The sequence below is a fragment of the Dermochelys coriacea genome, chromosome 22 (genome assembly GCF_009764565.3).
Source record: "Dermochelys coriacea isolate rDerCor1 chromosome 22, rDerCor1.pri.v4, whole genome shotgun sequence".
In the NCBI taxonomy this organism is placed as follows: domain Eukaryota; kingdom Metazoa; phylum Chordata; order Testudines; family Dermochelyidae; genus Dermochelys; species Dermochelys coriacea.
In genome coordinates, this window is record NC_050089.1 from 12,335,192 (window position 1) to 12,354,244 (window position 19,053).

Here is a 19,053-nt window from a genome sequence, read left to right on the forward strand (position 1 = left end):
CACATTCATGCAGAGGGTGTGCACACTCCTGTTGGAAATGGCAGGGAGGGACCTAAAGAGATGTGGTGGTGGAGGAGGCCTAAAGTCCTCTCTGAACCCAGCTTACTGGCAGCTGCATTTCGCAGATGCTCAAAGGAGAAGCTGTGGTCATTCAAGCTCGGCTCGTCGTTTGGTCCAGAAGGTCTCAGCTGGGCTCAGCATCTGCATGCAGGATGTGTTGCTCTGCACATAGTCTGGCAACATGTGGATATCTGTAGCAGTTCATCTCGCTGCCCCCTGCGGGGCTGGAGCAATGCAGCTGCAGGAGAGGAGTGGGTCTGTGTGTAGGGCTGAGTGGAGGGGAAGCCGGGGGGGCTGGAGACCATGTGTATTGGCCTCGTTCAGCTCAGGCACAGGGTGAGAGACCTCATTAAAACAAACCTTGCGCAGGCCGGTGAGCTCCGGGCGCACTTAAGCAGAGCTAGTGGAGATTAACAGAGCACTGGGAGAGCCTGGCTGCCCTCTCCCCCGTCTCTTTCTCCCACGCTCCCCATGCCGCTCTCCCTGGAGAATCCCTCCTTGGCCCAGCTCCGGCCCTGGCTGCTGTGGTTCCCCACAGAGGAGCTCATGAAGTGGCCGTAAGGAAGCATGGCCAGGCCATGTACTCAGCACGTGCAAGGCCCACGAAGGTTAAAGAGGATGGGGCGGGGGGTGGCAATGCTGAGAGGGGACAGGGATGAGAGAGGATGGGGACCCCGAGGGAAAAGGCAAGAGAAGGGGCCAAGCTCCAGAGGGGTCCTCAGCTATGGCCAGGGCAGATTTAAAACCTGTCCCCGGTGCCCCTGTGCTGGGTCCGTCCAGCTGCTCCACCGCAGGAGGACCCGGCAGGGCAACGCTGCTCTCTGCAGGAAGGGAGAGGCCTGGAAAAGAGGGACAGGTTCCCCTAGCAGCTTCCTCGGGGTCCGTATGTGAGGGCCCCTCCCTAGAGGTCAGAGCCGGCTGCCCAGCGGGAAGCAGTGCGAGGCAGGGAGCCAGGAGAGCATGGGGACGTCGCTATCGCGCTTGACTTTCTGTGGAAGGGGCTCAGATGCCAGAGTGAGGGGCAGCAGGATAAAATGGGCGGGTGGATGGATCAAGGAAGCTGTCCCCTGCCCCACCACCCCCTCCCTGTGTGACCCTCAGCAAATGGATTCCTTGAACATCTTCCAAAACTGCCTCAGGCCTGACTTCCCGAGGTGCGGCATGCCCGCCAATCCTGCTGGTTGCAAAGGAGGTTGTGGGTGCTCAGCATCTCTGAAACCCCAGCCCCCGAGTGTCTCAAGTTGGAGACCCCCAAAACCAGCAGCCCCTCTGGAGAACATCCGACCTCATCCTTCTCCATGGAGTGGGGGGAAATGGGCACCTCCGTGAGGGGCTCTGTGAGCGCCAGAGGAAGGGATGTGCTCCAGGCAGGTGGAGCTCGTGTGCCCGGTGTTAACTCCACACCCCTGCCTTATGGGGGTCTCAGGCCATCTCCCAGTGGCTACCCCAGCACGTTGGGGCTTTTCCTCTTCTCTCCTGTCACTGATTGAATTTCGCCCTGCCCTGCCCTGCCCTGCCCTGCCCTGCCCTGCTGCTCGTGCCCAGCGGATTCATGCCCCTGGTACATCGGCATTCCTGTGCATCCCTGAGACGTACTCCCAGCCCCTATCCATTTGTAAGCGGCCAGTGGCATTTGATAAACGTGCCGTTCTGCCATTGGCTCCTGGCCTATCCTCCGGGGTAGAGGGGCTGTGGCTCAGCAAGACAGGCGGGAGGGGAGCAAGTGGAGAGGAGAGGGGTGCCTTGTTTGCTCTGCTGCGTGGAGAGTTATTTACTCACCCGCCGTGATCTCATCCCAGCAAGGTCACTGCAAACAGCCTGTGGGACTTGGCTAAGCTCCGCACCGAGCCCAGGCCCTGTGTGCAGCTGAGAGCGACAGAGAGAGAAGCCTCTCCAGCAAGCATTTCACTGCAGCTAAGGAGTTTGGGGGCTGCCAGTAGGTGCACCCGGAGCTTGTGGGCTGCATGGTGTATTGCTCTCATCCGTGCAAATCCCTTGGGGTTCTGAACCCAGGGCAGCGGGTTAAAGGGGGCTCAGAACAGGTGCAACCGGGGAACTTTGTGGTGTAACTTGGCCTCTGGATTCTCTGCCAGAGACCTGCTGGGGGGGTTAGTCTTTAATTGACAAGCAGTAGATGACCTGACATTGAGATTAGAAGCTAAGAGACGTTTGGCATCTGTCCTAAAAGCCTTCACATTCTGAAATGCCAGCAGCAGCTGCTGAACTTCTGGATTAGCTTCCAGTGGTTTCCCTTCCCACTCCTGCGCTCCCCTCCAGCACAAAGAGCAGGGAACGATGGAAAGGGGGGGCCAGATCTTCCACTGGGGTAAAGCGGCATTAAAGGCTGTGCATCCTCACTGATTTACACCAGCTGAGGATCTGCCTTGTGTTTTCTGAACAGCTAACACGACTGGCTTCATCTCCCTTCCCAGCTCTGTGCTGCTCTGCTGAGATCCTATCGTCAGCAGCCACAGGGTATGTGGGTAGATGTTCCACTGTGAATGGGCAGGGGCAGGCCCAGTGATCTGCAGAGAATAAGAGTTTCTAAAATCAAAGCCCTTTAAAGAGGGTCTGGACTAGAATGCACTGATCCACCTGGACCCGATGGGGATATCCTAGATTGGGGTCCAAGCTCAGAATTTCCCAGTGCACACAGTGAAATCTCAGGGGATTGTGGCCCAAGATGACATATCATCTGAGTGGTTTTTGTTTTGGTTTGCCACTCAGGGACAGAAATCTCATGGGAACAGCTCACCAGATCTGAGCACTATCCAACCCTAAACCTGACTGAGCTCAAATCCCCAAACCTCAGCTGAAATCCAATCCAGATCCCAGGCCAAATGGGACATCTCCTTGGGACGTGCCTGGAGCAAATAAGAACCAAACTCAACCATAGGAAAACTCATCCAAACTCTAACCAAAACATTTTTGTTATAAAAAAATCCTTTCCCCCGCTCGTGACACACACACACTTTCAGTACAGCCAGCCAACACTTTTGGAAATTTGGACTAAATTTTTTCATGAAAAAAATTTTTCCACTGGGTCTAACTTTTTTTTTTCTTTTTAAAGCATGATTGTCTCTGCGCTTGCGGAGTCCCGCTGGAAGCTGCCAACCCCCAGAAGGCAGCCAGCTCCTGCAGTATTCTCAGCCTTCAGCAGGAGCCGGGGGTAGCAGGAATCTCATGAGTTTCATTGACCCTGGCAGTTTCCCAGCCTGGTTTTGCAGACCCCAGTGGATTGTTACACTTAACAGCTGAACTTCATCCAAACAGAACGATCAGGACATTGAAGACCTGCCAGTTGCTAGGAAAACATTCACTGATCTCCAACCCCTTGCCTGGCATCTTGTGTCATTATTTACTCCTCCTGTTCAAAGCTAATGCACAGTGGGTGTGAAATGCTCCCAAACCGGAGTGCTCTACCAACTCCTTTCACTCCCGTTTTGCACAGGTCTAAATGACAATGCAATGTGCCAGGCAGTGGGAAGCAGGGGTGGCTAGATTTATCTCCATCCGTTTCCTCAGGGATCAGCTTGGCCAGAGACTTCACTCGGGATCTGCTTCTCCTTTGTCATGCTTTCTGGTGGGGTTTTTTTCTTAAAGCCCCAGAACCTGGAGTCAGGTGATTGCTTGAGACTCTTGGCTTTTGTTTTAGAAATGGAGCAAGTTTCTAGTCTGTGTGGTTGCAGAGAAAGGCTTGGACAGGTGAATCCTAAAGGCTGAAAGACCAGAAGGAGGAAAAAACAGAGTCTAGAAAGTTGTGTTTTGTTTTTAATCTCATGATTGGCTTGAAAAAGATCTTGATTGGAAGGCACCTTGCTCCTGATATGTGGAAGGCTGGGACTGGCAATGCTGTTAAGGCCTCAGTGGGGTTACTCCTGATCTCCCGCAGGGTGGCAGCCCTCATTCATTCCCATGCACTTTCCAGCTGTGAATCAGCAACAGGTGAAACCCGCCATGAGATGTCTGGCTCCCCCCACCCTGGATCAGAGGAAACGTGCTCCAGTCTGACTACCCAGCCAAGCCTTTCCAAGAGGGGAAGAAAGTGCCCCAGAGGCCAGAGCTCCCTGCAGATGAGGCCGGATTGTCCTTTTCTTTGGAGGGATCAAAGGGAAGCTGTGGGCTTGGCTTCATTCCAGAGCGAAACCCAGAGCGACCCCTCATCTCTCTCTCTCTCTCTCTGCTCCCAGCTGCTGCCCCAAGAGGCCTGGCTCTTGGCATGGGGACAGGAAGCCCTGGCTGAATGCAACAGCTGGCAGAGCGCAGGAGGGGGAGAGTGGGGAGATAGTATTGCTCCTTTAATTCCTATGCATAGAGTGCTCTCTGTTTTACTGGGGCTGGGGGGAGGAAGAGGGAGGAAGAATGTGTTACACTGTAGTAAAAGCTCAACTTATCCCTCCCCCCATCTCCCATTTCTCTGCTGCTCCCCTTTCCACAGTAGTTTTAATGCTCTCCAGACTCTTCCTAATGGATTTTTCACATGGGGCCCAGCATGCTCAGCTCCGGGCAGTGGGATTGTGTCAGTTTCCAGGACCCTCATGGGCACCGGGGGGAAGAGACAGGCCATAGGATTCCACAAGGACCCAGGACTGTCATTTGGTCCGTTTCATCCTGCCTGTGGAACTCAGGATTGTTCAACAGCCAGTACTCAGAGCCAGATTCTCAGCTGGTGTGAATCAGCGTCGCTCCATTACCCACAACAGATCTATCAACGGCAATGGATCCACGCCAAGTAACTCCAGCAGAGGATCCGGCCCATCCTAAGTCATTAGTTAGCTTCAGAGTTGAACCGTAGGGCAGTGGAGGGAGAGGAGACGCTGGGGCTGATGCCTAACTCCCAGCCTCGCTCTCCCAGCTGCTGCCAGGCGTGCCCGAGAAACGCCCAGGTAACAGCCACTGTGTGAGCCCAGCTCCCACGTGATTACAGGCGACGCCGACAGCAGGCAGGTGCAGCAGCCCCAGTGGGATGAGGGGGCAGGGGATTGTTTGCACTGAGCGCTTGGTGATAAAGCAGGGTGTGGCTGGACAGAGTGGCTCTTGGAGAGGAGAGGAGAAGAGAGGAGAGGAGAGGGAGAGGAGCTGGCTTACCAGGAAAGAGCCCTGCTCTGGGTGGGAATGAAGGCTGAGATGGGCTGGCTGATGCCTTAACCCCGCTGCTGTTGGAAGAGACTTGGTGCTGGGAGTTCAAGTGGAGTAGGTATAAAGAAGTCTGCGGCCAAGCTGCCCTGCCCAGCCCCTCCCTTCAGTCTTGAGCCCGTTTGGCAAGGCAGGAACTGTTAAGAGGAAAGCGGGCAGCAAGGAGCAAGGTCTAGGGTCACAGCAGGGCCTGAGAGTCGGCACGTGACAGTTCTGTTTCTGGCTCTGCCTGTCGGCTTGCCACGTCCCTGCTCTGTGCCTCAGTTTCCCTGTCTGTCAGTGGGGATAATCCCCTTTCCCAGCCTTTTTGAAAGTACTCCAAGCCCCTGACAGGGAATGGGTGATCCAAGGGATCTCTGTGCTTTAGATCTGCCCGCAAGGCACAGCCCTGATGTGGAAATAAAGACCAGGCCTTTCATCTCACCCCGCCACATCTCTCCTTCATCTGCTGGGGATGGGCCAGGGCCCTGCCAGCCTTACTCTCCCCTTCGTCTCACCCTGCTGGGCACCTGGGGGTGCACCCAGAGGGTGGTGGTGATGGGCAGTGTGGGGTACCGCCTTCTACAGGGTCAGCATGCTGCTACCACCAGCTGGGGACAGCCGTGAGTTTGCAGGTCTCTGCTGAGTGAAGGCACTAAGGGGTGCAAGAGGCCGTGTTTGGGGTAGCTGTCCCTGGGAACCTCCAGTCGCCCTGCTTGGCAAGAGTAGGGGCTGCTGAGTCGCTCCTGGGATGCGTGGGGATTCACTTCTCTCTTGTGCAGTGAACCATGGTGGGAGGGGTGCAAATGAGAGAGAGAAGGAGAGAGAGATGCTGCAATGATTGCAGGGAACAGGTCACTAGCCCTGCTCCCCTCCAATCCGCTGGAGGACAGAAGTGGTCTCTCCCGCCACCCAGTGGCAGTGCCAGGAACGGCCTCATTCTTGGCTTCCCGATGAGCCCTGGCCCTCTCTCTGCTGTGTCACTGTGTTTCCTTCTCTTGATCGCCCTGCCATTCTGCAATCCCCCTTCTCTCCTCTCTTTCTCTCTGTCCCCTTCCCTTCTCCATATCCTCCCCGTCTCTCTTGCTCTCCCTGGCTGACAAGCGGCAGGTGAAATTTCAGTGCTTCCCACAGTGCAGGAGCCCCCTTATCCTGCTGATTTGCAGTCATTCCTGGTTTTGCATTAGAACTGGCTTTGGGGAGGAGACAGGGCTTCAGTTTGAGTGAAATCATTTCCTCCATGCACAAGGTGTGAAATTCGACACTTTGACAAGTTAGTTTTTCCCGTCCAAAGTGTTGGGGTGGGGGGGTTGATGAAACGTGACATCTGGGGATGGGAGAAAAGTAACTGAACATCAGGAGATCTTGCGGGTTGGGGTGGGGGGTTTAAGGAGAATCATCCCATTTCCTGCCTTTGAATCACCCGGCTAACAAGACCCTTGACGAGGAGACAGGAGCCAAACTCCCCTTCCCTGCTTGATACTGAACCACGGCCTCTCCCTTTGGATTTACCTGCTGGAGCCAAGAGGAGGGCGGAATCCATAGAACCCCAGAGACTTCCCCATCTCCTCATGTGATACCAGTCCCCAGCTGACTTCCATGGGCAGCTCCAGGGGGAGAACTGAGCTCCCGTTTTCCACCTACTGCTTGGGCCTGAAAAGACCTTATGATATCTCTGAGAAGGAGAGAGAGGTACCAATTCTGAACTGCAGCCAAGCTGAGTTTAGGGCTGGGGGGGAAAGATCCAGCCCCCAGGTTCTGGCATTGGCTGGCAACCAGTCTGATCAACTAGCATCAGCTAGAGCAGCTGGTGGGCTGCTCTGTCTTATACTCAGCTGTAGTAGCCCCCTCAGGAGCCATCCCTGCCTCTGGGAATGGTCCAAGATCAGCAGCGTTCCAGCTACACCCATGTGCCAGAAGCTGTGAGGGGAGAAAAGGCTGGTGTAGAGAATCACACCAGCTTTGTACCCCCTCAAGATTCGCCAGTATTGGGGTTACTCCCAGGACTGGCTGCACCAGCTCAATGGGGCCACGGCAGAGGCTAGAAGTGGGGCGGCTAAGCGTGCGTGTGTGTGAGAGAGAGAGGCTGAGCCATCAGCAGCTAGCATTATCCAGTTTCCATTAGGGATAGATGTCACATTTTTAGCAGTTGAGACAAGAGAGGTTTTTAGTTTCGTCTGACTGGCTTTTCTGGACACACACACACACAGAGGCCTTCTAAACTGGCTTTTAATGTAGCTTGTCCGTTTTTCCTCTGTCTTGCACTGGAAGGAGCAAATCTCCCCCAGCTGCGTGCACCTGTCCCATTCTGGCTGGCATGGCTTTCTGCAAAACCCTCTGCTATGATCGGTTTCATTGCCTTCCACTAATAACACTCCTAATGCAAAGGAGTCGGCACTGTCGATCCGGGACAATGCAAAAGAGGAGCAATTTTTGAGGAAAGGATGGAGATTTTAAATATCTCTCTTTCAACAGCACAAACAAAACCTCTATCTCAGAGGATGGGGAGGGTTTGAAATGAGGGACTAGGTAACCATGAGTACATGGAATAGCTGCACTGGATCAGACTGGTGCTCCGTCCAGCCCAGTCTCCTCTCACCAGCTGCTTCAGAGGAAAAAATGCTACACTTCTAGGATAACCTGTCCCCGGGGAAAGTTTCCTTCTGAGTTTGAGGTTGGGTTAAGCCCTGAAGCATCAGGATTCCTGTCTCTTCCCAAACTCTAGTTTGTTTGATGTTTCCTACAATCACTCATAAATGTCTTATCCTCCTTTGCACTCCTGCTTAGCGCTTGGCCTCTTGTGGCCATGAGATCCACCAATCATGTCGCGGGTGGGGGGAGGCATTGCCTTTTATTTGTTTTTGCTTTGCAATCATTCAGTGGTGGAAATCGCCCATCGTTCTGCTGGTTGTCTGTCTGCCCATAGTCCTGGCTTCTATTCCAGAGGGGAGTTTGGTATTTGATTGGCAGCTGCATGCAGCAGAAGATGGGGAGGCAGCTGCAGAGCTATTCAGCAGTGAGGAGCAGCCCCAGGGCCTGGTGGAGTCAAATCTCCATGCTTGAGAGGCAAGGCAAGGCCCCCCTGAGGAGAGAGGGGCTGCTCCAGTGTATGGCCTGGTCGCCTCATAGTGGGAGATGTTTAGAACTGGAGGGGTCAGACAGGCTGGCGAGGAGAGAGCGTGGAAGCCAGCAGGCCTGAGATCAAGGGTAATACTGCTGAGTGTGGAGGGAAGCAAGGCGGTGCTGAGAGGGGAAGCAGCAGCCTTGGGAGCGTGCACCGACAATCCTCTGCTGTGCGAACAGTAGTATAATGTTTTGCTTCTTTCCTCAGAAGATCAGTGGGGTTGGATTCGGCTCTCAGCGTGGCTGGTGTAAATCCAGAAAAATGCCGCTGAAGTCTGTAAAGTTGCTCTGGATTTTCCCCAGCTCCCCAAGAGCGAGATCAGGCCCCGTGTTGTGAGTGTTCGCGTGGAAGGAATGTATCTTGACGTGTTTCCAGACGGCTGGCTGGTGCGTGCGTGTCCTTTCCTGATGGGACATTCCTGGATGTGTTCTGAGCCTGGCAGTTCCAGGAGAGACGCGGGGCTACTCCCCTGCACGCTCACTCTCTTTCTCTCCTCTGTCTGGAGCGGCCCCTAGGGTAGTGTTGTTTTGAAGGCACTACTAGACAATGGCTAGAGCAGGGAGCTGGGAGTCAGGACACCTGGGTTCTATTTGCTGCTTTGCTACCTCCCTTCTTGGGCAAGTCCAGTCCACCGCTGTGTGCCTCAGTTTCCCCATCTCTCAGACGGGGCTGGGGATAATGATACTGACCTGCAGTGAAGCAGCAGGTTTGGAAGTCTTGTTGGTAATTAGCTCTAGTTAGTAATTCGTTTGATTAATGAGTTCCTTGGATTGGAGGCTCTGTAAAAGGGCATCAGATGACCCTCCCTCCCTCCCCTCTTGTGAGCCCTGGAGTAAAGAGTAGGCACACAGTACCGAGTCCACAGGAGGACAGGCCGCCCTGAGGCAGCATCACTGCCAAGGCGCAGCCAGGACCGTTGCGGAAAACTGGCCCAGCCCGGCATTCCTCTTTGCAATCCTGCATGATGCTAAGTACCTCCAACTCCCACTGGCTCCACAAGAGATGGAGCGTGACCGGCCCCTTGCAGGATTGGGCCTTAGGGGCTGCCCTTGGCAAAGTGCCTAGAATTTCCAGGTGAGCATTAACCCCGCCAGTGCACCACCCACACTGAGGGTATTCCAGAGCCTCTGCCGAGGACAAAGGCACGTTCCAGGCAGATGGCTGCTGGCCCAGTGACAGAGGTTGGGGAAGGAAGGATGCAGACCCAGCTTTACTATGGCACTACCATGCAGACACCCATGGAACTGGCATTCCATTGAGGAGGAGGGCTAGCTTTTTGCTAAGGGCTTCTTTTGAGCCTAGGGGCTTAGCAGCTAGTCTTGCTCTCTTGGCCCCAAAACACTGTCTGTGGTAACATAAAATATATAAAATAAACAAGGTGAAAAGGAAAATAACTTTGTTTCAATTTTCTTGCTCTTGATCTAGGCCAGGATCTCTGTGTGAACAGGATTAGCAACTGCAGTGCCACTGTACCGGCCAGAATAAAACAATAGAGGTTATCTATCTTCATGCTTCAGGGTGTAAACCGATCAGCAGCTGGGGTCAGGCAGGAGATGGCTCCATTGGATGGAGTTGAATTACACAGATGCATCATCGGGTTTTCCATCTTCCTCTGAAGCATCAGACAATGTTGAGAGGTGTCTGAGACAGAGGGCTGGATGGGCTGCATTTGACACAGCAGGGAGGAGGGATATCAGGTGGGATGGCTCATTGGTCTGATCCAAAACCAGTAGATGGCCCACTAGTCTGTTCGAGTGCAGTGCGAATTTCTATGGCCAAACTTTTGCAAAGCAGCCTCCCTGGTTTGTCTGCGTCTGTTTTCAGTCGCCCGATCGGACACACCTCAGGCCTGATTCTTGAGGAGCACTGAACACCTGGAGTTTCAGTCACCAGGAGCCATGGGTGCTCAGCCCATCCCAAAAATCATGCTTGAGGCGTCTCCAGGTGGGCAGCCGAAGCACAGAGGCAGCCTGAATCCGGGCCCAGCTTTTGGAAAGCTGGGTTTAGATGCCACCGGTGAAGTGGGCTGAGGTCTGTCGCGTGTGGGGCTCCTGCATGCTGCTGGTGGTGATGGCTTGACCTGGAAAGCTCGCAATGGTGCACGGTCCACCTGTCACTAACACCTAGAACCCGAGTGCTAACCCCGTGTCGTGGCCGCCATACGTAAGCTCCTCCCCTTCCCCAATTTTTCCCTTCCTTGTTCCTTACCCTCATCTTCCAAACAATAACCGATTGAAATGCAAGCCCGGAGCGAGGGTGCGATTGCACATGGATTGACACTGTTCCCCCTTCCATCTGTCTTTTCCTACCCAGAATTCCCCTCCACCCCGCCTCCCAACGATGACCGCAAATCAGTGACGCAGCCGAACATCCCCACGGCCGTGATTGGGGGCGTGGTGGGCGGAGTCTCGCTGGTCCTGGTGGTGGCCGTGGTGCTCTTTGTGGTGCTCCGGCGCCGGCGTCACACCTTCAAGGGCGACTACAGCACCAAGAAGCACGTGTACGGCAATGGGTACAGCAAGGCCGGCGTCCCGCAGCACCACCCCCCCATGGCCCAGAACCTGCAGTATCCCGACGACTCGGACGACGAGAAGAAGCCGGGCCCGCTCGGGGGCAGCAGCTACGAGGACGAAGAGGAGGACGCCGGAGGCGAGCGCAAGCTGGGCCTCGCCAACAAGTACGAGGACGACGCCAAGCGGCCTTACTTCACGGTAGACGAGACCGGGGCCCACACGGAGCCCTACGGTGAAAGGACACTCGGTTTCCAGTATGATCCCGAGCAGCTGGACCTGGCCGAGAACATGGTCTCCCAGAATGACGGATCTTTTATTTCCAAAAAAGAGTGGTACGTGTAGCTCACCCCCTCTCCCGACCCCCACTCATGCGCTTCCCCGCCCCGCTCTCTAGACCCCGGCCGAGGGCTGTTCGCACATGCATCGCGCACGCGCGCTTACATCCATGCACGTCCACTGCTGCCCGGCCCAAGAGAGCTCGAAAGAGACTTGAGACACCTGCCACTCACTCGGAGGCAACGGGAGAGGGGAGGGAGGGGCTGGTAGCTTTGCTTTTGGATCGTTTTTTGGGGGGAGGTTGTTTTGGTTGGTTGGTTTGTTTTTTTAATTTCTCCCAATGACTTTGTCCCCTTCTGTGGTGTTAGTACTGATCGGTGGCTTAGGTGTTACTATTTGCTTTAACTACTACTGCCCATCCTTGTATAATATGCCCTGTTTGTGTCTTAGTGTATCTAATCGCCCTTCCCCAAAGACCCCTCCCGCTCCATGCCCCCCGAAACACTGGAATATGTTTGTATGTTGTCTTATTTGGGGGTGGGGGGAGTCCATGGGAGGGCAAAAAAACAGGAGGACCAAGGAGGGGAAAAGCACAAAGCAATGAAGACCTAGATGCCATATCAGATGAATTTTTTTGGTTTGTTTTTTTGTGGTGTTTCCATTACCCACAATGCGCCTGTGACGAGCAAGTCTCAGTGTTAAGCATGTTATAAACAAATAAGAATCAAAGGAAACTAAGCAAAATCCAAGGCGCACGGGGCTGTTATTGGCACAGGGAAATGGAGCTGCCGTTTTCTGCCTCCCATTTATTATCCCTTTACAGTATTTAAAAACAAACCAACAAAAAGAAAAGGAAAAGAGAAAGGGGCGGGGCGGGGGGGGTGGGAATCCTGGCTGTGGTGATGCTGCTGGTCACTGCTGGCGTGTCCTGTTGTTTAAAGACATGAGGGATTTTTAGTTTTAGCCAAGGAGGAGTTAATTTCACCCTGTTTCCGATACGCGCCAGTCCTCTGCACATTCCTCCATGCCACAGTGACGGGAAAGGTTCCATGAAACACCCCTGTGCCCTTCCCGCAAACATGCTGCTGATGGGGATGGTGCCACCCAGCCAAGCGGATGGTTTCTTTCGGGGAACTCCAGTGCCATTCGGAATCAATGGGGGGGCCTTTGCGTTGACTTCAATGGGCATCAGGCCAGGCCCATTGTATTTAAACTGCTAGCTCTTAGCAGTCATCAGTTTACATCCTTCCCCTTTGTGAGAGTGTTGCCAGCCACGTCTCCATCGTAATGACCCCTGCCCTTATGGCCACTGATAGCCTGCACCAAATGGCCCCTTGGGAGGCTGATTGAGCCCTGTGTGCTGATCTCCTCTCCCCCGCCTTGAGATGTGATGGGGAAGTTGGAGGGAAGCTTGGATTGCTGCTACCCCTGCTGTTCTGTGGCTAAGATTTCAGTGTCCAGGGCTGTCGGTCTGACATGGACTTTCCATCAAGGCAGGATTCACTAGGTGTTTGGTTTTTTTGTTCCTTAATCAAATGGCTAAATGAATCTTCTGTTGAAAAAGAAATCACCAGTTTCAGAGGCGTATTATAATGGGTTTAATTCTCCCCCAGTGCCATATACAGGTTTCATGCCATAGACATTGACGGTGACCCTGCCATACAACTGGGCAACAGACTTGGACCCTTTATAATAATCCAAACCAAAATCCCACATCCAGCTTCAGCCAGTCTCTGTTCCAAAACCAGCTCCACAGTTTCTGGCTTGAGTCAGGTACAGTCGAACTTGACCCAGACCTTTCCCTCGACTGATTTATTTCATTACTACTATGGGAGATGGGAAATCAGATAACTCTGTTGTAATTGTTCTGGCTTTTCCTGGTGGTTTCTGTGCTTCTTGGGGGAAACACCACAAGAGTGGCTGTTCTTGGGGTGCTTCTGTCCCCATCGAAAGCAGGATGTCTTAGAGATCTCGGGAGAGACTATTTCCACAGATCCAGGGGTTCAGAGAAGCCACTAAACTTTAGGGTGCCCATCCATCTCTGACAAGTGAATCCATACCCAGGGAAACCGAATTCTACCCTCACTTCAACATAGGGATTTGGGGATCTCGGATTTCTTTTTTCGTACTACTGAGCAAATGCCACATTGAAGGAAATGAAATCCCCAGCATCCCTCTGATTAGGTACCGATTAAAAGGACTGTTGTAAACCCGCAAACCTGAAGGGAGTCAAGGCCTCACCTGGTCCTGCCTAGGGATAGCAGCACATATTGGATGAAGGCGCATCACCGTGATATGAGACTCCCAGGACATGGCGGACACATAGGGGGCCTGGGATAAAGACAGAGCAGAGGAAGTAATTTTATACTCCTGGGGGATCTCAGTCAGTCACTTACCCTCCTGCAATCTTGCTGTCACCTCGGGTGGTCTGGTGGTTCTGTACTGTACGGTGCATCGTACAGTAGAGATGGGCCCTAGCCAAGTTCCCAATCCCAAACATAGGGGCTTTTGGAGCCAGATCTGACTCCAAAAAGGGCCAAACCAAAATCCCAGCCCCATGCTAACCCCAAACTCTGGGACATCCAAACTCCAGCTGCAGGTATGAATTTGGCAGCTTGGGCCCACCTCTGAATGTACCCGCCCACATGGGTGAGCCAGAACTTCATGCAAAATCCCCAGGCCCAGTTGAGCAGCCCTTGTGTCCTGGATTAACAACGCCAAGTAGCAGGAGCCCCCAATCCAGGGTCTGGCAAATTCTCTCACTGCAGAATCCTGCAGACTTGCCTCAGAGTAATCCCAGCTCATTCTCATGTGTTGCTTATCAGCAATACACCCTGTTTGCAGAATCTCTGATGCAGTGAATCCCCAGTCATCCTGTTTCCATCCCTCCTTCCCTTCCTGATCAGTTTTCCTGGCTATCTAAAGCAGGTTGGCGTTAGTCTCTTGTCCAGCTGAGGAGATCAATGTTTATCGCCAGGGGAACATGGATACAGATTCTCAGCAGGAGGTTTAGTAGGGTGTATGGAGCCGGAGCCAGAGCCAGGGAAGCAAGATTTGATTCCTCTTTGTGATGGTTTGTTTGCCTGTATTTGAAAGTGATACGCCCTCTGTTTCCAAATGACTAGGTGATGGGATGGCATGTTCCCTTTGCGCATGGCATGCAAATGTGAAGTGAGGAGATGTGCCCAAATTTTCATTTGCACACTCACGTGTGAAAGCAAATTAAGTCACCACACCAGCGCATGCCCCCTTTTTAGACTTGTGTACAAATGTGAACTGACCAGATGTAAGAGGGTGTCTTGTTTGCACACTCGCAGGCGGGAGGTGAGGTAAGGTGTGAAGTGGGGAGCTCCCATTTGCACACTTAGATGGAAATCCTGCCCTCTCGTTAATGATCCAGAGTGTGTGTTTGTGTGAGACTCTCGCACTCATAGACAAATCAAGGGTTCTTTAGAGCTAGGAAGACAGACACATAGCGATCCAGTGTAATGAGGAGCAAGCTTACAGCCTTGGGCAGACACAGCAGGCTGGCTCAGAGCCCAGATCGGGAACTAAATGTGATAGATCATAGACAGGCGGGTGGCCATGGGGGAGCGAGGGCTGAGGGGAGACACCATGGTCATTGGTAACCCCCCCAGGGGTTAATGGCTCATTCACCCACACACCCCTTACAGGGTGTGATTCCTAGATCCCAAGACCAGCAGGGACCACTGGGATCGAGTCTGACCTCCTGCGTAACACAGGCCACAGACTTGCCCCTAAAGAATTCCCAGAGCAGATCTTTTCGAAAAACATGGCCAGTGATGGAGACTCCACCGTGAACCTGGGTAAATTGTTCCTGTGGCTAATTACTCTCACTATTCAATATCTACACCTTACACCCAGTCTGAATTTGTCTAGCTTCAACTTCCAGCCATTGGGTCATGTTAGACCTGCTGTCTCTCTGACTACACCAGGGCCAGTAGAAAACACGAGGGGGAAAAATATATCCAATGCCACCCCCAAACGGGGCCCTGACTGCTTGGCTAGCTGCACTCCTCACCTCTGAACCAAGCGTGGCCCACCTCCCCTTGCCATCAGCACATCTGGTTTGGGAGCTACACCTCAAAGCTGCTCATTCCACAGCGTGAGGTGGTCCCAGGCACCCCGCTGGCTTCCTCTGTCCCCACAGCGCATCACCAGGGGCAGGCCTGGGCCCTACGGCCATGGAAAAACTAAGGGTGCCTAGCTCCGTCCCCCTTCTTCTCAGAAGAAGGATGCTTCTGGCTCTCGTTACTGGAAGGGTGACCATTTATGGGGTCAGTTAATTGGACAAGCGTTCCTCATGGAGCCTTAATTAGTGAGCCTAAACGATTCGCCGTTAATCTATAGTGAGGAATAAGATGCCTCATGAAAAATTATGGATTGACAATTTGTTTGAGAGCTGCTGCGATACAATAACAAGACCCATTCCCTCTCTGGGGCTAATCTCCGTCCCTGGGAATCCAACCCTTCTGCTTGCGGGGGGCGTGGCGGACACTGTCCCACCTAATTAGGTCAAAGGGGCTGTCGCGGCAGGAAGGTTGTGAAGGGGAGATGTGTAGCGGGCTAAACTGAGGACGCTGTTCATTCTGTGTCCTTGGGTTGCATGGGAGTTAATGGTTTAGAACTGGTACTCCTTCCCCACCCCAGCGACTCGAGCCTCACAGCCCAGCAAGGTTGGCCTGCCCACGAGATGCACCTCATGAAAGCTTATGCTCTAATAAATTTGTTAGTCTCCAAGGTGCCACAAGTACTCCTTTTCTTTTTGCGAATACAGACTAACATGGCTGCTACTCTGAAACCAGAGCTTAGGGGTCTGTTATAGGAGTGGCTGGGTGAGGTTCTGTGACCTGCAATGTGCTGGAGGCCAGACTAGATTATCACGATGGTCCCTTCTGGCCTTCAATTCTGTGACCTGCACTAACCAGCAGGTGCAATTAGAGAGGAAGCCTGCCGTGGTGTTCAGGGCCCTGAGTCAAGGGATGGGGAATCCCTGCATAGCTCTGCCACTGGGAAGTCACTTAACCACTTTGTGCCTCGCTGTCTCTGATAAGGGCCCAGATTCTGATCACTGTCACGCTGCTGTAAAAGCGGTGTCGGGCTGTCGGCTTGTGACTCCTGTTTGACAGCGCGTGCCCCCATTGGCACCAGGCCCAGCTGCTGGGCAATGGCAGTGAGCGGTCCCCATTCCCTGAGGGGTGATGGTGGTCATGGCGCAGGTAGGCCTCACTCCAAGGAACGAGGGCTGGAGGGACAGTCAGCCCTCTGTCATTCTGACCCTCATTCTGTCACTTGCCCCCGTGAGCCAGGTGCTGAAGTCAATGGCCTTGCACTAGTTTAGGCCGGAGAGCTGCAAGTGCACAAATCACACGGCTCAGGCCCACGCTGGTGGTCCCAGATCTGGCTTTTGGTTTGGACAGACACGCTGCCCCTTGCTTCCATGCTTTGCTCTTGGAGCAAGTGGTGGCACACAGAGGCTGAGCCAGGGAAGATTGGCAGAAACCCGGGGGGGGGAGCAGGTTTTGCCTTCCTCTGCAGTGTGTGTGTGGGGGGGGCGCAAGGGTCACTTGCAGGTTTGAACTAGAGTCAACTAGGGTGGAGTCTCTGTAACTTGAAGTCTTTAAATCACAATTTGAGGACTTCAGTGACTCAGCCAGAGGTTAGGGGTCTATTCCAGCAGTGGGTGGGCGAGGTTCTGTGGCCTGTGATATGCAGGAGGTCTGGTTAGATGATCACAATGGTCGATCAGTCTGTGAGCTTTTCAAAGTGCCAGTGAGATTCAGCTCCCCAACTCCCATTCCTTTTAATGGGAGCTGAGTGTCCAAATCCCCTAGACAGCTTTGCTGATCCCGGCCAAGGCCTCTCACCTTCCTGAGACATGACACTATCATGCTGTGAACCCAGGCTTCCTACCCCTGGGGAAGACCAGGAAGATACATTGGGGTGGCCTCCACCGCTGAGTATTACTAAGGGAGGGGGTCTAATTTCCAGTTGGAGATCCAGGGCTAGCTGCCCTTATGACCATGGGGAATGAATTACAAGGGGGCCGTTTGCAGAGCTAGGGTTTAATTCTTCGATACAGTCCCCTTTGTAGCCTTCCTCTCTGTTAACCAGGCAAAAGAGCACAGATTTCCATGGAGGCAGGAGACAGGTAGCTCCGCTCTGCCCCTTCCCTACAGCTTGCCTTCATGTGTGCTCCTCCTTCCCCTTCCATCCACAGCCTCTTTGGCTTACCCCCAGGGCAGATTGTTATGCACTAGTGCAGAGGGACTCAGAAACTGCATTTCTGCTGCTCAGGGGGAGCCCATTAACCAAAAGGGGGAACAGGAGGCCTTGCTCAGGAGTTTGCATGTGGCACTGATTTTGTATGGTTTCCCCATCCTCTGGAGCCACTTCTCCATGGCATTGGCTGCTGGCACAGGTAGCTCCATGAGTCAGAGCCACCCTGCCCCTAAGAGCAGAGCACAGAAAAGAAGCCCACCTAGGGAGCACAGGGGAAGAGGCATACTGGAAGGGACCTTTTGGGTATGTGCATAGAACCCAGATTCTTGCAAGTCATATTGTGCACATCTGTGCCAAGAGGGAAATCCTAGAGCTTGCTGAAGATATCTGTGCAGCCCTAGCCAGCCCTGCGTAAGCAGTAGTCCCTGGAAGGTCCAAGGGGAGAAGGGATTGTTAGTGCCAGGCAAGGATATGGGCACGGAGGTTGCAGACAAGCAGCCCGGCCATGACATGGTATCCCAGGAATTATTCTCCATGCAGTTGCCATAGGGAAAGAGACAAGTGGGGAGAAACAAAGCCTCTAGGACCCAGTATCACAATGAGAAGGTGAGGACAGCAGGACGGAAGGGTGACTCGCCTGGTAAAGAAAGGCCTCATTATATGGCTACAGGGTCCTACTCCGGGTCCAGAGATGGCCCGTTGGGGAAATTAAGGTGAATTTGGTCTGAGCTATATGCCAGCTTCCCTTTCTGTCCCACAGTGAGCTGTGCACAGGCAGACATGTTTCCTCCTGCAAACTAAGTTGAGTCTGTATTATTTGTATGAAAACGCCCCAGCTGTTTTCCTGCTGGGGCTTATGTCTGGGATTATCCATCACAATTCATCCCAGTGATGTTATTTTCCCTGATTTAATTACAAGATTGTTTGGTGGTTTGTTCCTGTGTTTTTGTAAATCATTTTTATTCAAGTCAGAAAAAACAAAAAAAACAAAACTCTATCTGAAGTTTTCTTTAGGAAACAAACAAACAAACAAAAATCCAAATGTTAGAGCTGAATTGATTGCAGAGATGGCAGGGACAGAGGAGCCTTTCCTGGCTCATCGTCGAAAGAAATTCAATGACTGTTCAGCACAGATCGCTGATGGGGAGAGAGAGAGTCAGTATAGCAAATAGAGACAGGAGCCACTGGCTCCTTCATTCTCACACACACATTCAATGAGTCTCAGAGTCTCAGCTTGCCAGTCAATCTGGAGGAGGAGGGCTGAGAGTAAGGGGGTGCGGTCTCCATTGAGTTGTGTAGGTGGACACATTTGTAGCATGCCAGCAGGGCTACCCAAACAAAGCTCTGCTAGGAGTTTGCTGTGAAGAAGTGGGGGCTGGGATCTACTCCGGTCCCAGTTTTTTTTCCCCAAGAGGAGGCAGTGCAGGGTGTGTTGTGGAAGTGCTGGCTGGAGAGATGCTTAGAGCTTCTCCAGGCCAAGCAGTAGGAAATGCTGCGGGTAGAGAAATGGAGAGTTTCTACAATCCCAGCCCAAACCAACAGCTGTTGGAAATGCTGGCGAAATGGTGGGTGTTTGGAAGAGTAGACCAGCAGGAGGGGCGGTGGGGAATGCTCCAGGAACATTGAATGCGCGGCTCTTGTGGCTATCCCAGTCCCAGCCTCTCCCAGCAGGAGGCGCTGTGGGGAACGCTGCCAGCACTGTGTGCACTGAAGCCTCTCCGT

General features: G+C 53.2%; 1 protein-coding gene and 1 long non-coding RNA gene across 2 annotated transcripts in view; one reads left to right on the top strand and one right to left on the bottom strand.

Annotated features, from left to right (window-relative positions):
• Window positions 1-11,935, top strand: part of NECTIN1 (nectin cell adhesion molecule 1) — a 92,780-nt gene extending 80,845 nt beyond the window's left edge. The window contains exon 6 of the mRNA XM_038380488.2: window positions 10,613-11,935. Within this exon, the coding sequence (XP_038236416.1) occupies window positions 10,613-11,154 (542 nt within the window). The 3' untranslated portion in view covers window positions 11,155-11,935. The remainder of the gene's footprint in view (window positions 1-10,612) is intronic.
• On the bottom strand, window positions 11,726-17,378 carry LOC122457197. The gene is made up of 2 exons (XR_006276606.1): window positions 15,912-17,378; window positions 11,726-15,808 (listed from the first exon to the last, which is right to left on the bottom strand). It is a non-coding gene; the product is annotated as an uncharacterized LOC122457197 (long non-coding RNA).
• Window positions 17,379-19,053: the final 1,675 nt, after the last annotated feature.